Raw genomic sequence first — 22,581 nt, forward strand, 5'->3', positions numbered from 1 at the left:
CTTCTCCACGTACATATAAATATATATCCCACCTTCAGCCCGTGTCTCCCCACTGCTGGATGAGGCCTCCCCAATGATCTCCCAGGTACTGCAGTTATAACCTCTCTTTTCCACGTACATATAAATATATATCACCACCTTCAGCCCGTGTCTCCCCACTGCTGGATGAGGCTCCCCCAATGATTTCCCAGGTACTGCGGTTACAGCCTCTCTTCTCCACGTACATATAAATATATATCACCACCTTCAGCCCGTGTCTCCCCACTGCTGGATGAGGCCCCCCCCAATGATCTCCCAGGTACTGCGGTTACAGCCTCTCTTCTCCACGTACATATAAATATATATCCCCACCTTCAGCCCGTGTCTCCCCACTGCTGGATGAGGCCTCCCCAATGATCTCCCAGGTACTGCGGTTACAGCCTCTCTTCTCCACGTACATATAAATATATATCCCCACCTTCAGCCCGTGTCTCCCCACTGCTGGATGAGGCCTCCCCAATGATCTCCCAGGTACTGCGGTTACAGCCTCTCTTCTCCACGTACATATAAATATATATCACCACCTTCAGACCGTGTCTCCCCACTGCTGGATGAGGCCTCCCCAATAATCTCCCATGTACTGCGGTTACAGCCTCTCTTCTCCACATCGCTCCCACACATTCACTGATCCCATCCTTTTATCTACCTTTGGTCATCGTCTTGGTCTGTTCATCTCTTGAAATCCAGTTGAGTTTCATCTTTGTCCAACGATGTTCATTTCTTCTTGCGATATGTCCGGCCCATCGCCATTTTAGTTTCTCCCCCCCGTGTGATGATGTCAAAGACTTTGTTCTGGTTTCAGATCCATTGACTCTTTTTCCTGTCTCTTCGGGTAGTACCCAGCATGCATCTTTTTCATAGTTCTTTGCGGTGTCTGAAGCTTCCAAATTATCTTCACCTTTAGGGTCCAAGTTTCACATCCATACGTGTGACCGGGCACGGTAAGCCTCATGAGGCGCAGTCGGCGGTTCCCTTGTAAGATTGTCTTGTTTCTTCCAAATGGACTCTGTCACTAACGGCTCACCTGTGAGCATGTGACTTGTACTTGTGACCATGGTTAACACAGTTACCTGGCTTACACACTTTTCACCTCCGCAGGGTCCCTCAAATGAGTGATATCTCCCCTCAATCCACCCCAAATGTCCCCTTAAAAAGCTCGCCACCATCAGGGATACAGAAAAATATAATCGCATGGGGTACTTAGTCCCCATTTACAAAGCAACATATGTAATTGGCACACAGAAATCTATTGTAGCAAAATGTGTCTGAAAAAGCATTCACTATCTTCACAAACGTGCAAAAAGCCCAAAAGATAATGCTTATTACATTTTAGATTTAATATACAAAAGTAGCACAGTGCTTAGGTTAAAGAAAAATATATCATTACAAAAACATACAGTACAATATATGCAGACCGTTCCATAAAAATAAAAGGCGTCAAATAGATTTATCTAATTACGTTACCGCGTCACATCAGCAGATTACCTTCAGGGAGGCTTGAAGTTGGAAATATGGAAATCCACGTCTGTAATAGACCACACAGCCCTCTATGTTGAATTACTAATTGATCTTCCGAAATGCAGGGTTTTTATTCTAAAACTTCTCTGCCCGGGAATCTGGATCCGACCACCTTCTGGGCTTGTCCTTAAAACCCTCATCAATCTCCAGCATGGCCTGTAAAGGAAAACCAAGGTTTTCTTTTGAATTAAAAGGTGCCTTTATATACACAGTCATGTGAAAAAGAAAGTACGCCCTCTTTGAATTCCATGGTTTTACATATCAGGACATAATAACAATCATCTGTTCCTTAGCAGGTCTTAAAATGAGGTAAATACAACCTCAGATGAACAACAACACATGACATATTACACCGTGTCATGATTTATTTAACCAAAATAAAGCCAAAATGGAGAAGCTATGTGTGAAAAACTAAGTACACCTTATGATTCAATAGCTTGTAGAACTACCTTTAGCAGCAATAACCTGAAGTAATCGTTTTGTGTATGACTTTATCAGTCTCGCACATCGTTGTGGAGGAATTTTGGCCCACTCTTCTTTACACTGAAGCTGGGACTGTTTGAGCTACCTGTGCTGAAGCAGGGATGGCCTTAAAAGCTGACCTGTTGGGGGTCTTGAGGACTGAAGTTGAGCGCCCCGGCTGTATACAGAGCTCAGGCCTTGTCCTCTTGTGTGCGACAGAGAAGCGGAAACTCCGGGGGCTGTCGGACTTCCTCACGGAGGTGGCACGGAAAGAGCTGGAGAACCTGGACAAACGGATACCGTCCTGCTGTGTGATATACATCCCCCTGGTGAGAGGGCGAGAGACGGAGCCAGAGGGATTGGGAGAGAGAGAAATGGAGAGACAGGGAGGGGAAGAGAGAAAGAAGGAAGGGAAGAGAGATGGGGGGAGGTGGGAGAGAGAAAGAGGGTGAGGAGAAGAGCTGAGAGACGGAGGGAAAGGGGAAGGGAGAAAGAAGGAAGGGAAGAGAGATGGAGGGAGGGGGAGAGAAAGAAGGAAGGGAAGAGAGATGGAGGGAGGTGGGAGAGAGAAAGAGGGTGATTGGAGAAGGGCTGAAAGAGGGAGGGAGAGGGGAGGGGAGAAGGGCTGAGAGGGAGGGAGAGGAAGAGAGGTGGAGGGAGGTGGGAGAGAGAAAGAGGGTGAGGGGAGAAGAGCTGAGAGACGGAGGGAAAGGGGAAGGGAGAAAGAAGGAAGGGAAGAGAGATGGAGGGAGGGGGAGAGAAAGAAGGAAGGGAAGAGAGATGGAGGGAGGTGGGAGAGAGAAAGGATGAGGGGAGAAGGGCTGAGAGATGGAGAGGGGGAGAGAAAGAAGGAAGGGAAGAGAGATGGAGGGAGGTGGAACAGAGAAAGAGGGTGAGGGGAGAAGAGCTGAGAGACGGAGGGAAAGGGGAAGGGAGAAAGAAGGAAGGGAAGCGAGATGGAGGGATGGGGAGAGAAAGAGGGTGAGGGGAGAAGGGCTGAGAGGGAGGAAGGGAGAGGGGAAGAGAGATGGAGGGAGGAGAAGGGCTGAGAGACAGAGGGAGGGAGAGGGGAAGAGAGACGGAAGGAAGATGGAGGGAGGAGGAGAAAGAAAGAAGGTGAGGGGAGAAGGTCTGAGAGACAGAGGGGAACAGAGATGGAGGGAGGTTGGGGGAGAGAGAAAGAGGGTTAGGGGAGAAGGGATGAGCGATAGGGAGGGAGAGGGGAAGAGAAACAAGGAAGGGGAGAGAGAAATAGGGTGAGGGGAGACGGGCTGAGAGGGAGGTAGAGGGGAAGAGAGAAAGAAGGAAGTGAAGAGAGATGGGGAGGGGTGGAAGAGAGTGTGATTGGAGAAGGGTTTAGATATAGGGAAGGGAAGGGGAGGAGAGAAAGAAGGAAGGGAAGAGAGATGGAGGGAGAGGGAGAGAAAGAAGTGAAGAGAGATGGGGGAGGGGTGGAAGAGAGGGTGATTGGAGAAGGGCTTAGAAATAGGGAAGGAGGAGAGAAAGAAGGAAGGGAAGAGATGGAGGGAGGGGATGGGGAGAGAAAGAAGGGAAGAGAGATGGAGGGAGGGGTGGGAGAGAGAAAGAGGGTGATTGGAGAAGGGCTGAAAGACGGAGGGAGAGGGGAAGAGAGAAGGAAAGGAAGAGAGATGGAGGGAGGGGGAGATAGAGAAAGTGGGTGAGGGGAGAAGGGCTGAGAGATGGGGAGTGGAGGGGAAGAGAGAAAGAAGGAAGGGAAGAGAGATGGAGGGAGGGGGAGATAGAGAAAGAGGGTGAGGGGAGAAGGGCTGAGAGATGGGGAGTGGAGGGGAAGAGAGAAAGAAGGAAGGGAAGAGAGATGGAGGGAGGGAGATAGAGAAAGTGGGTGAGGGGAGAAGGGCTGAGAGATGGGGAGTGGAGGGGAAGAGAGAAAGAAGGAATGGAAGAGAGATGGAGGGAGGGAGATAGAGAAAGAGGGTGAGGGGAGAAGGGCTGAGAGATGGGGAGTGGAGGGGAAGAGAGAAAGAAGGAAGGGAAGAGAGATGGAGGGAGGGGGAGATAGAGAAAGAGGGTGAGGGGAGAAGGGCTGAGAGATGGGGAGTGGAGGGGAAGAGAGAAAGAAGGAAGGGAAGAGAGATGGAGGGAGGGAGATAGAGAAAGTGGGTGAGGGGAGAAGGGCTGAGAGATGGGGAGTGGAGGGGAAGAGAGAAAGAAGGAAGGGAAGAGAGATGGAGGGAGGTGGGAGAGAGAAAGAGGGTGATTGGAGAAGGGCTGAAAGACGGAGGGAGAGGGGAGGGGAGAAGGGCTGAGAGGGAGGGAGAGGAAGAGAGGTGGAGGGAGGTGGGAGAGAGAAAGAGGGTGAGGGGAGAAGAGCTGAGAGACGGAGGGAAAGGGGAAGGGAGAAAGAAGGAAGGGAAGAGAGATGGAGGGAGGGGGAGAGAAAGAAGGAAGGGAAGAGAGATGGAGGGAGGTGGGAGAGAGAAAGGATGAGGGGAGAAGGGCTGAGAGATGGAGAGGGGGAGAGAAAGAAGGAAGGGAAGAGAGATGGAGGGAGGTGGAACAGAGAAAGAGGGTGAGGGGAGAAGAGCTGAGAGACGGAGGGGAAGGGAGAAAGAAGGAAGGGAAGCGAGATGGAGGGATGGGGAGAGAAAGAGGGTGAGGGGAGAAGGGCTGAGAGGGAGGAAGGGAGAGGGGAAGAGAGATGGAGGGAGGAGAAGGGCTGGGAGACAGAGGGAGGGAGAGGGGAAGAGAGACGGAAGGAAGATGGAGGGAGGAGGAGAAAGAAAGAAGGTGAGGGGAGAAGGTCTGAGAGACAGAGGGGAACAGAGATGGAGGGAGGTTGGGGGAGAGAGAAAGAGGGTTAGGGGAGAAGGGATGAGCGATAGGGAGGGAGAGGGGAAGAGAAACAAGGAAGGGGAGAGAGAAATAGGGTGAGGGGAGACGGGCTGAGAGGGAGGGAGGTAGAGGGGAAGAGAGAAAGAAGGAAGTGAAGAGAGATGGGGAGGTGTGGAAGAGAGTGTGATTGGAGAAGGGTTTAGATATAGGGAAGGGAAGGGGAGGAGAGAAAGAAGGAAGGGAAGAGAGATGGAGGGAGAGAAAGAAGTGAAGAGAGATGGGGGAGGGGTGGAAGAGAGGGTGATTGGAGAAGGGCTTAGAAATAGGGAAGGAGGAGAGAAAGAAGGAAGGGAAGAGATGGAGGGAGGGGATGGGGAGAGAAAGAAGGGAAGAGAGATGGAGGGAGGGGTGGGAGAGAGAAAGAGGGTGATTGGAGAAGGGCTGAAAGACGGAGGGAGAGGGGAAGAGAGAAGGAAAGGAAGAGAGATGGAGGGAGGGGGAGATAGAGAAAGAGGGTGAGGGGAGAAGGGCTGAGAGATGGGGAGTGGAGGGGAAGAGAGAAAGAAGGAAGGGAAGAGAGATGGAGGGAGGGAGATAGAGAAAGTGGGTGAGGGGAGAAGGGCTGAGAGATGGGGAGTGGAGGGGAAGAGAGAAAGAAGGAATGGAAGAGAGATGGAGGGAGGGAGATAGAGAAAGAGGGTGAGGGGAGAAGGGCTGAGAGATGGGGAGTGGAGGGGAAGAGAGAAAGAAGGAAGGGAAGAGAGATGGAGGGAGGGGGAGATAGAGAAAGAGGGTGAGGGGAGAAGGGCTGAGAGATGGGGAGTGGAGGGGAAGAGAGAAAGAAGGAAGGGAAGAGAGATGGAGGGAGGGAGATAGAGAAAGTGGGTGAGGGGAGAAGGGCTGAGAGATGGGGAGTGGAGGGGAAGAGAGAAAGAAGGAAGGGAAGAGAGATGGAGGGAGGTGGGAGAGAGAAAGAGGGTGATTGGAGAAGGGCTGAAAGACGGAGGGAGAGGGGAGGGGAGAAGGGCTGAGAGGGAGGGAGAGGAAAAGAGGTGGAGGGAGGTGGGAGAGAGAAAGAGGGTGAGGGGAGAAGAGCTGAGAGACGGAGGGAAAGGGGAAGGGAGAAAGAAGGAAGGGAAGAGAGATGGAGGGAGGGGGAGAGAAAGAAGGAAGGGAAGAGAGATGGAGGGAGGTGGGAGAGAGAAAGGATGAGGGGAGAAGGGCTGAGAGATGGAGAGGGGGAGAGAAAGAAGGAAGGGAAGAGAGATGGAGGGAGGTGGAACAGAGAAAGAGGGTGAGGGGAGAAGAGCTGAGAGACGGAGGGAAAGGGGAAGGGAGAAAGAAGGAAGGGAAGCGAGATGGAGGGATGGGGAGAGAAAGAGGGTGAGGGGAGAAGGGCTGAGAGGGAGGAAGGGAGAGGGGAAGAGAGATGGAGGGAGGAGAAGGGCTGAGAGACAGAGGGAGGGAGAGGGGAAGAGAGACGGAAGGAAGATGGAGGGAGGAGGAGAAAGAAAGAAGGTGAGGGGAGAAGGTCTGAGAGACAGAGGGGAACAGAGATGGAGGGAGGTTGGGGGAGAGAGAAAGAGGGTTAGGGGAGAAGGGATGAGCGATAGGGAGGGAGAGGGGAAGAGAAACAAGGAAGGGGAGAGAGAAATAGGGTGAGGGGAGACGGGCTGAGAGGGAGGGAGGTAGAGGGGAAGAGAGAAAGAAGGAAGTGAAGAGAGATGGGGAGGGGTGGAAGAGAGTGTGATTGGAGAAGGGTTTAGATATAGGGAAGGGAAGGGGAGGAGAGAAAGAAGGAAGGGAAGAGAGATGGAGGGAGAGGGAGAGAAAGAAGTGAAGAGAGATGGGGGAGGGGTGGAAGAGAGGGTTATTGGAGAAGGGCTTAGAAATAGGGAAGGAGGAGAGAAAGAAGGAAGGGAAGAGATGGAGGGAGGGGATGGGGAGAGAAAGAAGGGAAGAGAGATGGAGGGAGGGGTGGGAGAGAGAAAGAGGGTGATTGGAGAAGGGCTGAAAGACGGAGGGGAAGAGAGAAGGAAAGGAAGAGAGATGGAGGGAGGGGGAGATAGAGAAAGTGGGTGAGGGGAGAAGGGCTGAGAGATGGGGAGTGGAGGGGAAGAGAGAAAGAAGGAAGGGAAGAGAGATGGAGGGAGGGGGAGATAGAGAAAGAGGGTGAGGGGAGAAGGGCTGAGAGATGGGGAGTGGAGGGGAAGAGAGAAAGAAGGAAGGGAAGAGAGATGGAGGGAGGGAGATAGAGAAAGTGGGTGAGGGGAGAAGGGCTGAGAGATGGGGAGTGGAGGGGAAGAGAGAAAGAAGGAATGGAAGAGAGATGGAGGGAGGGAGATAGAGAAAGAGGGTGAGGGGAGAAGGGCTGAGAGATGGGGAGTGGAGGGGAAGAGAGAAAGAAGGAAGGGAAGAGAGATGGAGGGAGGGGGAGATAGAGAAAGTGGGTGAGGGGAGAAGGGCTGAGAGATGGGGAGTGGAGGGGAAGAGAGAAAGAAGGAAGGGAAGAGAGATGGAGGGAGGGAGATAGAGAAAGTGGGTGAGGGGAGAAGGGCTGAGAGATGGGGAGTGGAGGGGAAGAGAGAAAGAAGGAAGGGAAGAGAGATGGAGGGAGGGGGAGATAGAGAAAGAGGGTGAGGGGAGAAGGGCTGAGAGATGGGGAGTGGAGTGGAAGAGAGAAAGAAGGAAGGGAGGAGAGATGGAGGGAGGGAGATAGAGAAAGTGGGTGAGGGGAGAAGGGCTGAGAGATGGGCAGTGGAGGGGAAGAGAGAAAGAAGGAAGGGAAGAGAGATGGAGGGAGGGGGAGATAGAGAAAGAGGGTGAGGGGAGAAGGGCTGAGAGATGGGGAGTGGAGGGGAAGAGAGAAAGAAGGAAGGGAAGAGAGATGGAGGGAGGTGGGAGAGAGAAAGGATGAGGGGAGAAGGGCTGAGAGATGGAGAGGGGGAGAGAAAAAAGGAAGAGAAGAGATTGATGGAGGTGGGTTGGGGGGGGGGAGAGAGAGAGGATGAGGGGAAGGGCTGAGAGATGGAGAGTGGGGAGGAGAGAGAGATGGATACTATTTATAGTAGCACACTGACACCCTGAGGTGACTCGGTGCACTGCACAATATATATATGTAACCAAATACCAACCATGAAATAAGTTTTGGTAAAAGAAGTGACACAAACCCTCCCCCGTACAGCATACAGCAAATTTAAATCCCACGTTTGAGCGCAGTCACATGTCTCAGGTCCGCAACCCTGCCCTTCCCCATTATCTCTTTGCATGCAGAAGCCAGGGATTCTGGGTAAGGACGTGCAGATGAGCAGTGTCGCCTTTGGCTCCTTATCCAATTTAACATGGACCCCTATAAGCGTGTTCCTGCTGCATTACACAGTGTTTCAGCACAGCCGGGGGTAAAGAAGGGCAGAGCCAGTAACCCTGCTCACGGACAGTTCTTACAGTTCTATATATATATATATATATATATAACCCCTTCAGCTGGACGTATGACTTGTCTTGTGCGTGTTTTACCGTCCTCAGATCGGATTCCTTCTCTCCATCCCGCGTCTCCCCTCCATGGAGGACAAGAGCCACTTTGAGATTGCTGGTCTGGACTTCATGGTGAGAAGGGACCTGTACCCCCGACCCCCACTTAAATTATACCTGAGCCCTCTATCTATCTGTGTATCTATCTGTCCCAACCCCCGCCCACCACTCAAATTATACCTGAGCCCTCTATCTATCTGTGTATCTGTCTGTCCCAACCCCCGCCCACCGCTCAAATTATACCTGAGCCCTCTATCTATCTGTGTATCTGTCTGTCTGTCCCAAACCCCCACCCACCACTCAAATTATACCTGAGCCCTCTATCTATCTGTGTATCTGTCTGTCCCAACCCCCGCCCACCGCTAAAATTATACCTGAGCCCTCTATCTATCTGTGTATCTGTGTATCTGTCTGTCCCCAACCCCCAACCTCCACTCAAATTATACCTGAGCCCTCTATCTATCTGTGTATCTGTCTGTCCCAACCTCCGCCCACCGCTCAAATTATACCTGAGCCCTCTATCTATCTGTGTATCTGTGTATCTGTCTGTCCCCAACCCCCAACCCCCACTCAAATTATACCTGAGCCCTCTATCTATCTGTGTATCTGTCTGTCTGTCCCAACCCCCGCCGTCCACTCAAATTATACCTGAGCCCTCTATCTGTGTATCTGTCTGTCTGTCCCAACCCCCGCCCACCACTCAAATTATACCTGAGACCTCTATCTATCTGTGTATCTGTCTGCCTGTCTGTCTGTCCCAACCCCCGCCCACCACTCAAATTATACCTGAGACACCTATCTATCTGTGTATCTGTCTGTCTGTCCCAGCCCCCACCCACCACTCAAATTATACCTGAGCCCTCTATCTTTCGGTGTATCTGTCTGTCTGTCCCAACCCCCACCCACCACTCAAATTATACCTGAGCCCTCTATCTATCTGTGTATCTGTCTGTCTGTCCCAAACCCCAACCCACCACTCAAATTATACCTGAGACCCCTATCTATCTGTGTATCTGTCTGTCTGTCCCTGTGACGATAGCTTATCACAGGGTGTAATTGACACAAATCACTGGGTTTGAACTGAACGAGGCTTAGATATAATAAAGTATATTTATTCGTTTTGATAGGTGAACAAACGAAATAATACAGTAACAGACAAGAAGTACACTTACTTTGGGGTTGGGGAATGAGAAGTATGAAGCATAGCAATTCTCTCGCAATCAGGTAACAATTCAGATGATATCAGAAGACAAATGATAAAGGGTGGACAACAGTTTATAAACCTTTTGTGCCCTATCCTTAACATTAAGTACAGGTGATTGGTCTTCAATTAATTCTAGCCACTCATTAACGTGGGAACACATTTTGACACATGCCCCCTGCTAGCTGGTACATGCGCAGTAGAACTCTGGGGTCTCATTTCTGTAGCCCGTCATCTGCATCAGGAATGCCAGCTAGTCTACAAGATTGGATTCCTGGCAGGATATTCTTTGTTGTGAGGTGTGAAATGGAACACTTGAAGACTGCTCTGGTTTGAGTAATCTCCGCCCTCATGTAAACAGTAGAGGTGACAAAATCCTTTGAACCATACTTAAGTCCTAGACAATGGGTCGCCTTTCTGGCCATATGCTACCCTGGTATGCAAAGGAATTTCCTCTGGGTTTTACCCATACCTTGGAACACAGTATGAAAGATAAAACATAAACATATTAAAATATCCGTTTCCGTTGGGTCCAGCAGGTACAAACTTCCCAGTTCTCAATGCCGAAACTGGGTCACCCTATGGTCCAATTTGCGACTTGCTACGACCTTCGGAACCGGAGATACACAAATACACTTAAAACCGTTTCACATTTTAATACAAAAATCTCCGCTGTAAATTAAATCACGGTTTTTCACTAAATCCCCATTGAAAACAACGGGCTCCACCGCCATAGACTTTCAATGGCAAACCGCCGCCGTTGGCGGCTATGAGAATCCGCCGCCATAGACTTTCAACGGGGCGACGCCGCCGTTGAAGTCAATGGGGGTTTTCCGCCATAGCCGGTAAATGGAGATTGGCCGCCATTGGAGTCTATGGGAAAAGTCCCGAACTTTCAAGGGGGTCCATACTCCGTCGGGTTGGTCCAAGAGGGTCAAGGTTGGTTCTGCAGCGATGCCGGAGCAGTGACTACAGATACCCCAAACCCTGATCCTCTGGGCCCTCCGGAACCGGAGCTATGGATTCCCAAATTTCAGCTTTTGACACTTAGCCGTTTTCCTGAGCCGTTTCTGCCGCCGCCATTGGAACCTATGGCGCGACCCGCTCTTCTCGGTTCGACCCTTATCGGGGGTCCAGGATACGGGGACCCGGTTGTGGTCGAGTGGGGGGAGGTCTAGGAACTAGGGGCAGAATTTTTTTTATTTCTAGGTGCTCTAGAACTATTTATTCCCACACCACTTGTCGTTGAACTTGACTTGTTAAGTGATTAAAGCTCTCCTATTGAAAATGTATCCGCTTTGCGGTTTTGCGGTTTGGACGGCAGCCAGCTCATTCCTGGAAAGCTCCTTCGAGGGATTTCCATTGAAGTCAATGGGCCCATTGACTTACAATGGGAAACCGCCGCTCCTCCTCTCGGACTCCATCTGTTGGTCTTCACAGGAAACAGGACCCAGCAGCAAGATTCACCATTGAAACACATGAAGCTCCAATGGCGGCTTATGGTATCCTGCAAAATGGTGCCTGAAAAGGCGGGAAAATTACACAAAGGGCTATAATCACTAAACAACTATTAACCCTTGTGCTCCCGGATCGATCCTAGTGTGTGTGATGCAGACACTGATTAAACCAGATATTACAATAAAACGGGAACAGGGGAATACACATTTACATGTCATAACAAGGGTTAAATCACATTTCTGGACCTCAGCCCAGTTAACCCCTTGTCTCCCTGGTGAGGTCAGGGGATGGCCAAATGGGGTGCAACCCCTTTAATACCGGGCCACCCCCTCTCTCCCTCTACACCTCCCGTTCTTAATGGGTGACCTGTGGCCCACTGGCCCTAACGAGGAGTGGGGCACTGCTGGCACCATTAATGAATTCAGTCTCAGAGGGATAGTCCTGGCGTGAAAGTCCATCAGCATTGCTGTTTTCACTGCCCTTTTTGTGTTGAATGGTAAATTCAAATTCTTGCAAAGCCAAGCTCCATCTCAACAATTTGGCATTCTCCCCTGATACCCTCTGTAGCCAACTCAGGGGATTGTGGTCTGTGATGACCGTGAAAGCCCTCCCATATACATAGGGCTGGAGCTTTTTGAGTGCCCACACAATGGCCAAGCACTCCTTCTCAATGGTGGCATATGCCACCTCCCTGGGGAGCAGTTTGCGACTGAGATAAACCACAGGGTGCTCTTTGCCGTCGTCCCCCACCTGGCTCAACTCAGCCCCAACACCAAAGTCTGAGGCATCAGTCTGAATAAGAAAATGCTTGGTATAGTCTGGAGCAGCCAGTATGGGGGCTCCAGCAAGCGCAGTTTTCAGGGCCTGGAAAGCAATTTCACAGGCAGGAGTACAGGTAATAAGCACAGGCAGTTGCTTCTTAGTCAGATCAGTCAGGGGTTTGGCCACGGCGCTGTACTGTGGGACAAATTTCCTATAGTACCCTGCGGTGCCCAAAAATGCCATGACCTGTTTCTTGGTTTTTGGAACAGGCCACTCAACTATGGCTTCTACCTTGGCTGGCTCTGGTTTGAGATGCCCTCCACCCACCCTGTGCCCTAAGTACAGGACTTCTGCCATCCCTACCATACACTTAGTGGGTTTTAAGGTAAGCCCAGCCTCCCTGATCCTATCCAGCACCGGAGTTACATGTCCTATGTGGGATTCCCAGGAACTACTAAAGACAGCAATGTAGTCTAAGTAAGCCCTGGCATAGCTCTGCATCCCTTCCAGTAACCTATTGACTAGGCGTTGAAAGGTAGCCGGGGCATTCTTCATCCCAAATGGCATCACCAAAAACTCATAGAGGCCACTTGGAGTGATGAATGCTGACTTCTCCCTAGCCTCCAGGGTCAGTGGGATTTGCCAATAGCCTTTGCTCAAATCCATGGTGGTCAGATACTTTGCCCCCGCGAGTTCATCTAGTAACTTATCCATGCGGGGCATGGGGTAAGCATCTGACACCGTCCCAGCGTTGAGCAACCGGTAGTCCACACAAAACCGGGTGGTCTTGTCCTTCTTAGGAACTAGGACTACTGGACTTGCCCAAGGGCTCTGGGACGGAGTAATTACCCCTAGGGTCAGCATCTCCTCTATCTCTCTCTCCATACTTGTCTTGACCTCTGCTGACACTCTATAAGCGTGCTTATGCAGAGGCTGCAGGTCCCCTGTGTGCACTGGGTGTTTGGTGAGATGTGTGGTCCCTGGCATGTCAGTGAAGAGGGCGCTAAACTGAGCTAGCATGTCCCTGGCTTCTCCCTTCTGCCTAGCACTCAACTGTGCCCCTATCTCTACCTGCTCTACAGTGTTTCCCTGCCTAGCCTCCCCTAGGAGATCAGGCAGAGCATTGCTCGCTGGATCCTCCAGCAGTGGGCTACAAATGGCCAGCACTGCTCCCATACTCGGTGCTCTGTATTCCTTCAACATATTGATGTGGTATGTCTTGTGCCTCTCAGGCGCTACCTGTACAACATAGTTGCACTCATTCACCTTTCGGATAACTGAGTACGGTCCCGACCAGGCAGCCATCAGCTTGTTCTCCCGAGTGGGTTTGAGAACAAGCACCTGCTGTCCTGGGATGAATTCTCTGCTACGGGCCTGCCGGTCATACCATTGCTTTTGCTTGGTCTGAGCGGCCCTGAGGTGGTCCTGGGCCACCCCCATGAGCATCTCTAACCGGTCTCTGCGATCTACTACATACTGGATCACTGAAGCATCAGTAGCAGTAGTCTCCCCTTCCCATCCCTCACGGAATAGGTCCAGAGGTCCACGACCCTGCGGCCATATAGTAGCTCGAAGGGGGAGAAGCCTGTAGATTCTTGCGGTACCTCTCGGTATGCAAACAGCAAGTGCTGCAGGTGAATCTCCCAGTCTTTCCCCTCCGCCTCTATAAAGGTCCGAAGCATTTGCTTCAGGGTACCATTAAACCTCTCACATAATCTGTTTGTCTGGGGATGGTAAGGGGTAGTGCGCAGGTGCTGTACACCGCAGGCATCCCAGAGACAATGTAACAGTTCACTCATGAACTGCGACCCCTGATCGGTTAGGATCTCACTAGGGAAACCTACCCTAGAGAAAATGTTCAGCAAAGCTGCTGCCACTGTCTTGGCACTTATGGTGCCAAGCGCTACCGCCTCAGGGTACCGGGTGGCAAAATCCACCATCGTGACGATGTAGCGCTTCCCTGATCTGCTAGGAATCATGAGGGGTCCTATAAGGTCCATCGCTACCTTCTGGAAGGGTTCCCCTATTATTGGTAGGGGTCTCAGTGGTGCCTTCACACGGTCGCCCGCCTTACCCACTCGCTGGCAGGCATCACAAGAGCGGCAGAAATTGCTCGCATCTCGGGATGCCCCCGGCCAGTAGTAACGCTGTAATAACCGGGCTCGCGTCCTGGTGACCCCCTGATGTCCCGCTAACGGAATAGAGTGAGCTACCCGTAACATTTGCTGTCGGTACCCCTGGGGCACTACTAGCTGTCGCTTACCGGTCAATCCCTCCTCTATCCCCGGGTTCCCTTCTTCTCTGTATAGGAGTCCCTTATGCCATAGGCAGCGCTCAGTGCCCTCCCCTGCCTGAGATTCGGACGCCCGAAGTCTCACGCCGGCCAGGGTAGGGTCTGCCTTCACTGCCTCCCTAAACTGGGCTCCTAAGTCTGCCCACCCCCCAGTCATGTCATTGTCAGGGGAAGGGGACAGGGTGAGAGGGAACAGTAAGTCAGCCTGTGGTTGCAACTGATCCTGGCTTACCTCCCCAGGCTCCTCTGCGCCCTCCGCTAACGTTGGTCCCAAAGTCTGGGGGACTGGAGCGGCCGCCACCGGCATTGCCGCTGTTTGGCTCCGGGTAACCGCCGCCACTGCAGCGGGCTGGGGCACATGGTCGTAGGTGCAGGTCATCGGTCCCGTTCGTTGCCCAAAAGAATTTCAGCATCCAAACCGGGTAAAACCCCCACCTCCCGCACACCCTTGCCCACCCCCCAATCCAAAAAGATGCAGGCCACCTGCAAGAAACGTGGCTCTCCGTCGGCCACAGTGATCTGCATCCCAGAGCCTGGGAGCAATTCCTCTGGCCGGACCATATCAGGTCGGACCAGGGTCACTGCAGCTCCTGAATCCAGCAAGCCGACTGCTTGCCGGTCACCGACTGTGACCGGGGTGAGATGTTTGCTCCGGCCGGCCGTCTGCTGCAGGTCTGCGCTGAGATGTCCTCCACTCCTGGCTGTAGGCACCGATGAATCCGGGATAGGGGTGACATGGGACGTCTCGCTGGGAGTTGTTTCCATGACCGGTCCTGGTTCTTTGGTGGAAGCCACCCGCACGCGGACTACCGGCTTCGCAGCTTGGGTGCATTGCCCCCGATGGGGTCCATTGGAACGCAGGGGTTCCGGGCAATCTGGTCTGAGGTGACCAGTGCTGTTACAGTTGTAGCACCGGCGCTCATGCCGGAGCTCTCCCGCCTTCTGTGAACTTCTGCCTGCGGGCGGCTTTTGAGTCCACTGTAGGGTAGTAACAGACTTCTTGGCCAGCGCCGGTGCCGCCGCCGCTTTGGCTGGTGCCTTGGCGGTCATCTGGGACCGGCTGACCACATAGTCATCTGCCATCCTCGCCGCCTCTGTGTAGGTCTTCGGTTTTTTGTCGTACACCCAAGCCCTATCCGCCGGCGGGCACTGCTGCATGAGCTGCTCCTGAAAGATGAGGTCTAGCAGGCGTTAGTAAGTCCTGGCCTCGAAGCCCTCCACTCAGTGTAGCCCGTACAAAGCCATGCGGGTCACATAGGTGACGTAGGTCTCCTGAGGCTGCCTCTCCTCCAGCCGGAATTTACCCCGGTAAGCTTCAGGGGTAAAACCGTGCTGAAATAGCAAAAGTTCTTTCAGATGGTCATAGTCATCAGCATACTCCTCTGTAAGCGCCATCAATGTCTGCTTAGCCAAGCCGGAGAGTAGCGGGTCCAAGCGTGCAACCCTATGCTCGGGAAGCACCTTGTACCGCCGGCACTGCGTTTCAAAGTTCCTTAAAAACATGTCGATCCGATCAGTGCCTTCCACGTACTTGGTGAGACTGTGCTTGTCCAGTTGGAGTTCATCTTTGCGGGGTTGGACCAGGGGGCAATAAGCGGGTCTGTTCACTGCCATAGAGAGAAACTTTAGCCGCTCCTCCGCTGTCCCTCGGTCTCCCCACTTGGTAATCAGTGCCAACATGTCAGGGGTAAACGGACTGGTGGCCGCAGCCATCAGTGCCCCTCCTGTCGCACTTGTCCCGGGAGGTGCACTTGTCCCCTCCCCGGGATTCTGCCGCTCTGGCACTGGGTTCAGTCCATGATCTCCGGGCGGCTGTACAAGGGCAAGCTGAGCCGTATCTTGAGACTCTGCCCGCTCGGCTTCATATGCCGTGATTGCGACAACCATGTCTTCGACCTCCTGGTCCTCATGTTCCAGTCCATATTCACGGCACTTGTCTTTTAGCTGATTTCTAGTCCTCAGGTAGTCGATGTTTTCCGCTTCACTCATGGTTCTGGGTCGCAGCAGTGAGGTGGTGTGACAACTTGCGTTACTTGTTGCACTACCGTGTGTTCAATATCTTTAGTCCCAGGAACTTGCAATTACCATCAAGTTCCCACTGGATCACAGTACCCCGCAGAATACTGTAATCCAGGTCCAGTTCAATCCCGCCGCTGCCACCAGTTAATATACAAGCCTGTGACGATAGCTTATCACAGGGTGTAATTGACACAAATCACTGGGTTTGAACTGAACAAGGCTTAGATATAATAAAGTATATTTATTCCTTTGGATAGGTGAACACACGAAATAATACAGTAACAGACAAGAAGTACACTTACTTTGGGGTTGGGGAATGAGAAGTATGAAGCATAGCAATTCTCTCGCAATCAGGTAACAATTCAGATGATATCAGAAGACAAAGGATAAAGGGTGGACAACAGTTTATAAACCTTTTGTGCCCTATCCTTAACATTAAGTACAGGTGATTGGTCTTCAATTAACTCTAGCCACTCATTAACGTGGGAACACATTTTGATACATGCCCCCTGCTAGCTGGTACATGCGCAGTAGAGCTCTGGGGTCTCATTTCTGTAGCCCCTCATCTGCATCAGGAATGCCAGCTAGTCTACCAGATTGGATTCCTGGCAGGATATTCTTTGTTGTGAGGTGTGAAATGGAACACTTGAAGACTGCTCTGGTTTGAGTAATCTCCGCCCTCATGTAAACAGTAGAGGTGACAAAATCCTTTGAACCATACTTAAGTCCTAGACAATGGGTCGCCTTTCTGGCCATATGCTACCCTGGTATGCAAAGGAATTTCCTCTGGGTTTTACCCATACCTTGGAACACAGTATGAAAGATAAAACATAAACATATTAAAATATCCGGTTCCGTTGGGTCCAGCAGGTCCAAACTTCCCAGTTCTCAATGCCGGAACTTGGACACCCTATGGTCCAATTTGCGACTTGCTACGACCTTCGGAACCGGAGATACACAAATACACTTAAAACCGTTTCACATTTTAATACAAAAATCTCCGCTGTAAATTAAATCACGGTTTTTCACTAAATCCCCATTGAAAACAACGGGCTCCGCCGCCATAGACTTTCAATGGCAAACCGCCACCGTTGGCAGCTATGGGAATCCGCCGCCATAGACTTTCAACGGGGCGCCGCCGCCGTTGAAGTCAATGGGGGTTTTCCGCCGTAGCCGGTCAATGGAGATTGGCCGCCATTGGAGTCTATGGGAAAAGTCCCGAACTTTCAAGGGGGTCCATACTCCGTCGGGTTGGTCCAAGAGGGTCAAGGTTGGTTCTGCAGCGATGCCGGAGCAGTGAGTACAGATACCCCAAACCCTGATCCTCTGGGCCCTCCGGAACCGGAGCTATGGATTCCCAAATTTCAGCTTTTGACACTTAGCCGTTTTCCTGAGCCGTTTCTGCCGCCGCCATTGGAACCTATGGCGCGACCCGCTCTTCTCGGTTCGACCCTTATCGGGGGTCCAGGATACGGGGACCCGGTTGTGGTCGAGTGGGGGGAGGTCTAGGAACTAGGGGCAGAAAGAATTTTATTTCTAGGTGCTCTAGAACTGTTTATTCCCACGCCACTTATTGTTGAACTTGACTTGTTAAGTGATCAAAGCTCTCCTATTGAAAATGTATCCGCTCTGCGGTTTTGCGGTTTGGACGGTAGCCAACTCGTTCCTGGAAAGCTCCTTCGAGGGATTTCCATTGAAGTCAATGGGCCCATTGACTTACAATGGGAAACCGCCGCTCCTCCTCTCGGACGCCATCTGCTGGTCTTCACAGGAAACAGGATCCAGCAGCAAGATTCACCATTGAAACACATGGAGCTCCAATGGCGGCTTATGGGACCCTGCAAAATGGTGCCTGAAAAGGCGGGAAAATTACACAAAGGGCTATAATCACTAAACAACTATTAACCCTTGTGCTCCCGGATGGATCCTAGTGTGTGTGTGATGCAGACACTGCTTAAACCAGATATTACAATAAAATGGAAACAGGGGAATACACATTTACATGTCATAACAAGGGTTAAATCACATTTCTGGACCTCAGCCCAGTTAACCCCTTGTCTCCCTGGTGAGGTCAGGGGATGGCCAAATGGGGTGCAACCCCTTTAATACTGGGCCACCCCCTCTCTCCCTCTACAGTCCCAACCCCCACCCACCACTCAAATTATACCTGAGACCCCTATCTATCTGTGTGTCTGTCTGTCTGTCCCAAACCCCGCCCACCACTCAAATTATACCTGAGCCCTCTATCTATCTGTGTATCTGTCTGTCTGTCTGTCCCGCCCACCGCTCAAATTATACCTGAGCCCCGTATCTATCTGTGTATCTGTCTGTCTGTCTGTCTGTCTGTCCCACCCACCGCTCAAATTATACCTGAGCCCTCTATCTATCTGTGTATCTGTCTGTCCCCAACCCCCGACCCCCGCTCAAATTATACCTGAGCCCTCTATCTATCTGTGTATCTGTGTATCTGTCCCAAACCCCCACCCACCACTCAAATTATACCTGAGATACCTATCTATCTGTGTAGCTGTCTGTCTGTCCCAACCCCCACCCACCACTCAAATTATACCCGAGACCCCTATCTATCTGTGTATCTGTCTGTCTGTCTGTCCAAGCCCCCACCCACCACTCAAATTATACCTGAGCCCCCTATCTATCTGTGTATCTGTCTGTCTGTCCCAACCCCCACCCACCACTCAAATTATACCCGAGACCCCTATCTATCTGTGTATCTGTCTGTCTGTCTGTCTGTCTGTCCCAGCCCCCACCCACCACTCAAATTATACCTGAGCCCTCTATCTATCTGTGTATCTGTCTGTCTGTCCCAACCCCCGCCCACTACTCAAATTATACCTGAGACACCTATCTATCTGTGTTTCTGTCTGTCTGTCCCAACCCCCGCCCACCACTCAAATTATACCCGAGACCCCTATCTATCTGTGTATCTGTCTGTCCCAACCCCCACCCACCACTCAAATTATACCTGAGCCCTCTATCTATCTGTGTATCTGTCTGTCTGTCCCAACCCCCACCAACCACTCAAATTATACCTGAACCCTCTATCTATCTATCTATCTATCTATCTATCTATCTATCTATCTATCTATCTATCTATCTATCTATCTATCTATCTATCTGTGTATCTGTCTGTCTGTCCCAACCCCCGCCCACCACTCAAATTATACCTGAGCCCTCTATCTATCTGTGTATCTGTGTATCTGTCTGTCCCAACCCCCACCCACCACTCAAATTATACCTGAGCCCTCTATCTATCTGTGTATCTGCCTGTTTGTCCCAACCCCAACCCACCACTCAAATTATACCTGAGCCCTCTATCTATCTGTGTATCTGTGTATCTGTCTGTCCCAACCCCCGCCCACCACTCAAATTATACCTGACACCTCTATCTATCTGTGTATCTGTCTGTCCCAACCCCCGCCCACCACTCAAATTATACCTGAGCCCCCTATCTATCTGTGTATCTGTCTGTCTGTCCCAACCCCCAGCCACCACTCAAATTATACCTGAGACCTCTATCTATCTATCTATCTATCTATCTATCTATCTATCTATCTATATATCTATCTATCTATCTATCTGTGTATCTGTCTGTCTGTCCCAACCCCCGCCCACCACTCAAATTATACCTGAGCCCTCTATCTATCTGTGTATCTGTCTGTCCCAACCCCCACCCACCACTCAAATTATACCTGAGCCCTCTATCTATCTGTGTATCTGTCTGTCTGTCCCAACCCCCCACCCACCACTCAAATTATACCTGAGCCCTCTATCTATCTGTGTATCTGTCTGTCTGTCCCAACCCCCCACCCACCACTCAAATTATACCTGAGCCCTCTATCTATCTGTGTATCTGCCTGTTTGTCCCAACCCCAACCCACCACTCAAATTATACCTGAGCCCTCTATCTATCTGTGTATCTGTGTATCTGTCTGTCCCAACCCCCGCCCACCACTCAAATTATACCTGACACCTCTATCTATCTGTGTATCTGTCTGTCCCAACCCCCGCCCACCACTCAAATTATACCTGAGCCCCCTATCTATCTGTGTATCTGTCTGTCTGTCCCAACCCCCACCCACCACTCAAATTATACCTGAGACCTCTATCTATCTATCTATCTATCTATCTATCTATCTATCTATCTATCTATCTATCTATCTATCTATCTATCTATCTATCTATCTGTGTATCTGTCTGTCTGTCCCAACCCCCGCCCACCACTCAAATTATACCTGAGCCCTCTATCTGTGTATCTGTCTGTCCCAACTCCCACCCACCACTCAAATTATACCTGAGCCCTCTATCTATCTGTGTATCTGTCTGTCTGTCCCAACCCCCCACCCACCACTCAAATTATACCTGAGCCCTCTATCTATCTGTGTATCTGCCTGTCTGTCCCAACCCCAACCCACCACTCAAATTATACCTGAGCCCTCTATCTATCTGTGTATCTGTGTATCTGTCTGTCCCAACCCCCGCCCACCACTCAAATTATACCTGACACCTCTATCTATCTGTGTATCTGTCTGTCCCAACCCCCGCCCACCACTCAAATTATACCTGAGCCCCCTATCTATCTGTGTATCTGTCTGTCTGTCCCAACCCCCACCCACCACTCAAATTATACCTGAGACCTCTATCTATCTATCTATCTATCTATCTATCTGTCTGTCTGTCTGTCTGTCTGTCTGTCCCAACCCCCGCCCACCACTCAAATTATACCTGAGACCTCTATCTATCTGTGTATCTGTCTGCCTGTCTGTCTGTCCCAACCCCCGCCCACCACTCAAATTATACCTGAGCCCTCTATCTATCTGTGTATCCGTCTGTCTGTCCCAACCCCCACCCACCACTCAAATTATACCTGAGACACCTATCTATCTGTGTTTCTGTCTGTCTGTCCCAACCCCCGCCCACCACTCAAATTATACCCGAGACCCCTATCTATCTGTGTATCTGTCTGTCCCAACCCCCACCCACCACTCAAATTATACCTGAGCCCACTATCTATCTGTGTATCTGTCTGTCTGTCTGTCCCAACCCCCGCCCACCACTCAAATTATACCCGAACCCCTATCTATCTGTGTATCTGTCTGTACCAACCCCCACCCACCACTCAAATTATACCTGAGCCCTCTATCTATCTGTGTATCTGTCTGTCTGTCCCAACCCCCGCCCACCACTCAAATTATACCTGAGACCCCTATCTATCTGTGTATCTGTCTGTCTGTCCCAGCCCCCACCCACCACTCAAATTATACCTGAGACCCCTATCTATCTGTGTATCTGTCTGTCTGTCCCAACCCCCCACCCACCACTCAAATTATACCTGAGCCCTCTATCTATCTGTGTATCTGTCTGTCCCAACCCCAACCCACCACTCAAATTATACCTGAGCCCTCTATCTATCTGTGTATCTGTCTGTGCCAACCCCCGCCCACCACTCAAATTATACCTGACACCTCTATCTATCTGTGTATCTGTCTGTCCCAACCCCCGCCCACCACTCAAATTATACCTGAGCCCCCTATCTATCTGTGTATCTATCTGTCTGTCCCAACCCCCACCCATCACTCAAATTATACCTGAGACCTCTATCTATCTATCTATCTATCTATCTATCTATCTATCTATCTATCTATCTATCTATCTAACTATCTATCTATCTATCTATCTATCTATCTATCTATCTATCTGTCTGTCTGTCTGTCTGTCTGTCTGTCTGTCTGTCTGTCTGTCTGTCCCAACCCCCACCCACCACTCAAATTATACCTGAGCCCCCTATCTATCTGTGTATCTGTCTGTCTGTCCCAACCCCCACCCACCACTCAAATTATACCTGAGACCTCTATCTATCTATCTATCTATCTATCTATCTATCTATCTATCTATCTATCTATCTATCTATCTATCTATCTATCTATCTATCAAAAGGTGCAACCCCTTTAATACTGGGCCACCCCCTCTCTCCCTCTACAGTCCCAACCCCCACCCACCACTCAAATTATACCTGAGACCCCTATCTATCTGTGTGTCTGTCTGTCTGTCCCAAACCCCGCCCACCACTCAAATAATACCTGAGCCCTGTATCTATCTGTGTGTCTGTCTGTCTGTCCCAAACCCCGCCCACCACTCAAATTATACCTGAGCCCTCTATCTATCTGTGTATCTGTCTGTCTGTCTGTCCCGCCCACCGCTCAAATTATACCTGAGCCCTGTATCTATCTGTGTATCTGTCTGTCTGTCTGTCCCAACCCCAACCCACCACTCAAATTATACCTGAGCCCTCTATCTATCTGTGTATCTGTCTGTCCCCAACCCCCGACCCCCGCTCAAATTATACCTGAGCCCTCTATCTATCTGTGTATCTGTGTATCTGTCCCAACCCCCACCCACCACTCAAATTATACCTGAGATACCTATCTATCTGTGTAGCTGTCTGTCTGTCCCAACCCCCACCCAC

The 22,581-nt window shown here is 51.0% G+C and overlaps 1 protein-coding gene across 1 annotated transcript in view; it reads left to right on the top strand.

The window, feature by feature from the left end:
- Window positions 1-22,581, top strand: part of MSH5 (mutS homolog 5) — an 89,589-nt gene that overhangs the window by 32,155 nt on the left and 34,853 nt on the right. Inside the window, 2 exon segments of the mRNA XM_075583268.1 lie at window positions 2,239-2,348; window positions 8,359-8,439. Of these exon segments, the coding sequence (XP_075439383.1) occupies window positions 2,239-2,348; window positions 8,359-8,439 (191 nt within the window).

The sequence above is a fragment of the Ascaphus truei genome, unplaced genomic scaffold (genome assembly GCF_040206685.1).
Source record: "Ascaphus truei isolate aAscTru1 unplaced genomic scaffold, aAscTru1.hap1 HAP1_SCAFFOLD_306, whole genome shotgun sequence".
NCBI classification, from domain to species: domain Eukaryota; kingdom Metazoa; phylum Chordata; class Amphibia; order Anura; family Ascaphidae; genus Ascaphus; species Ascaphus truei.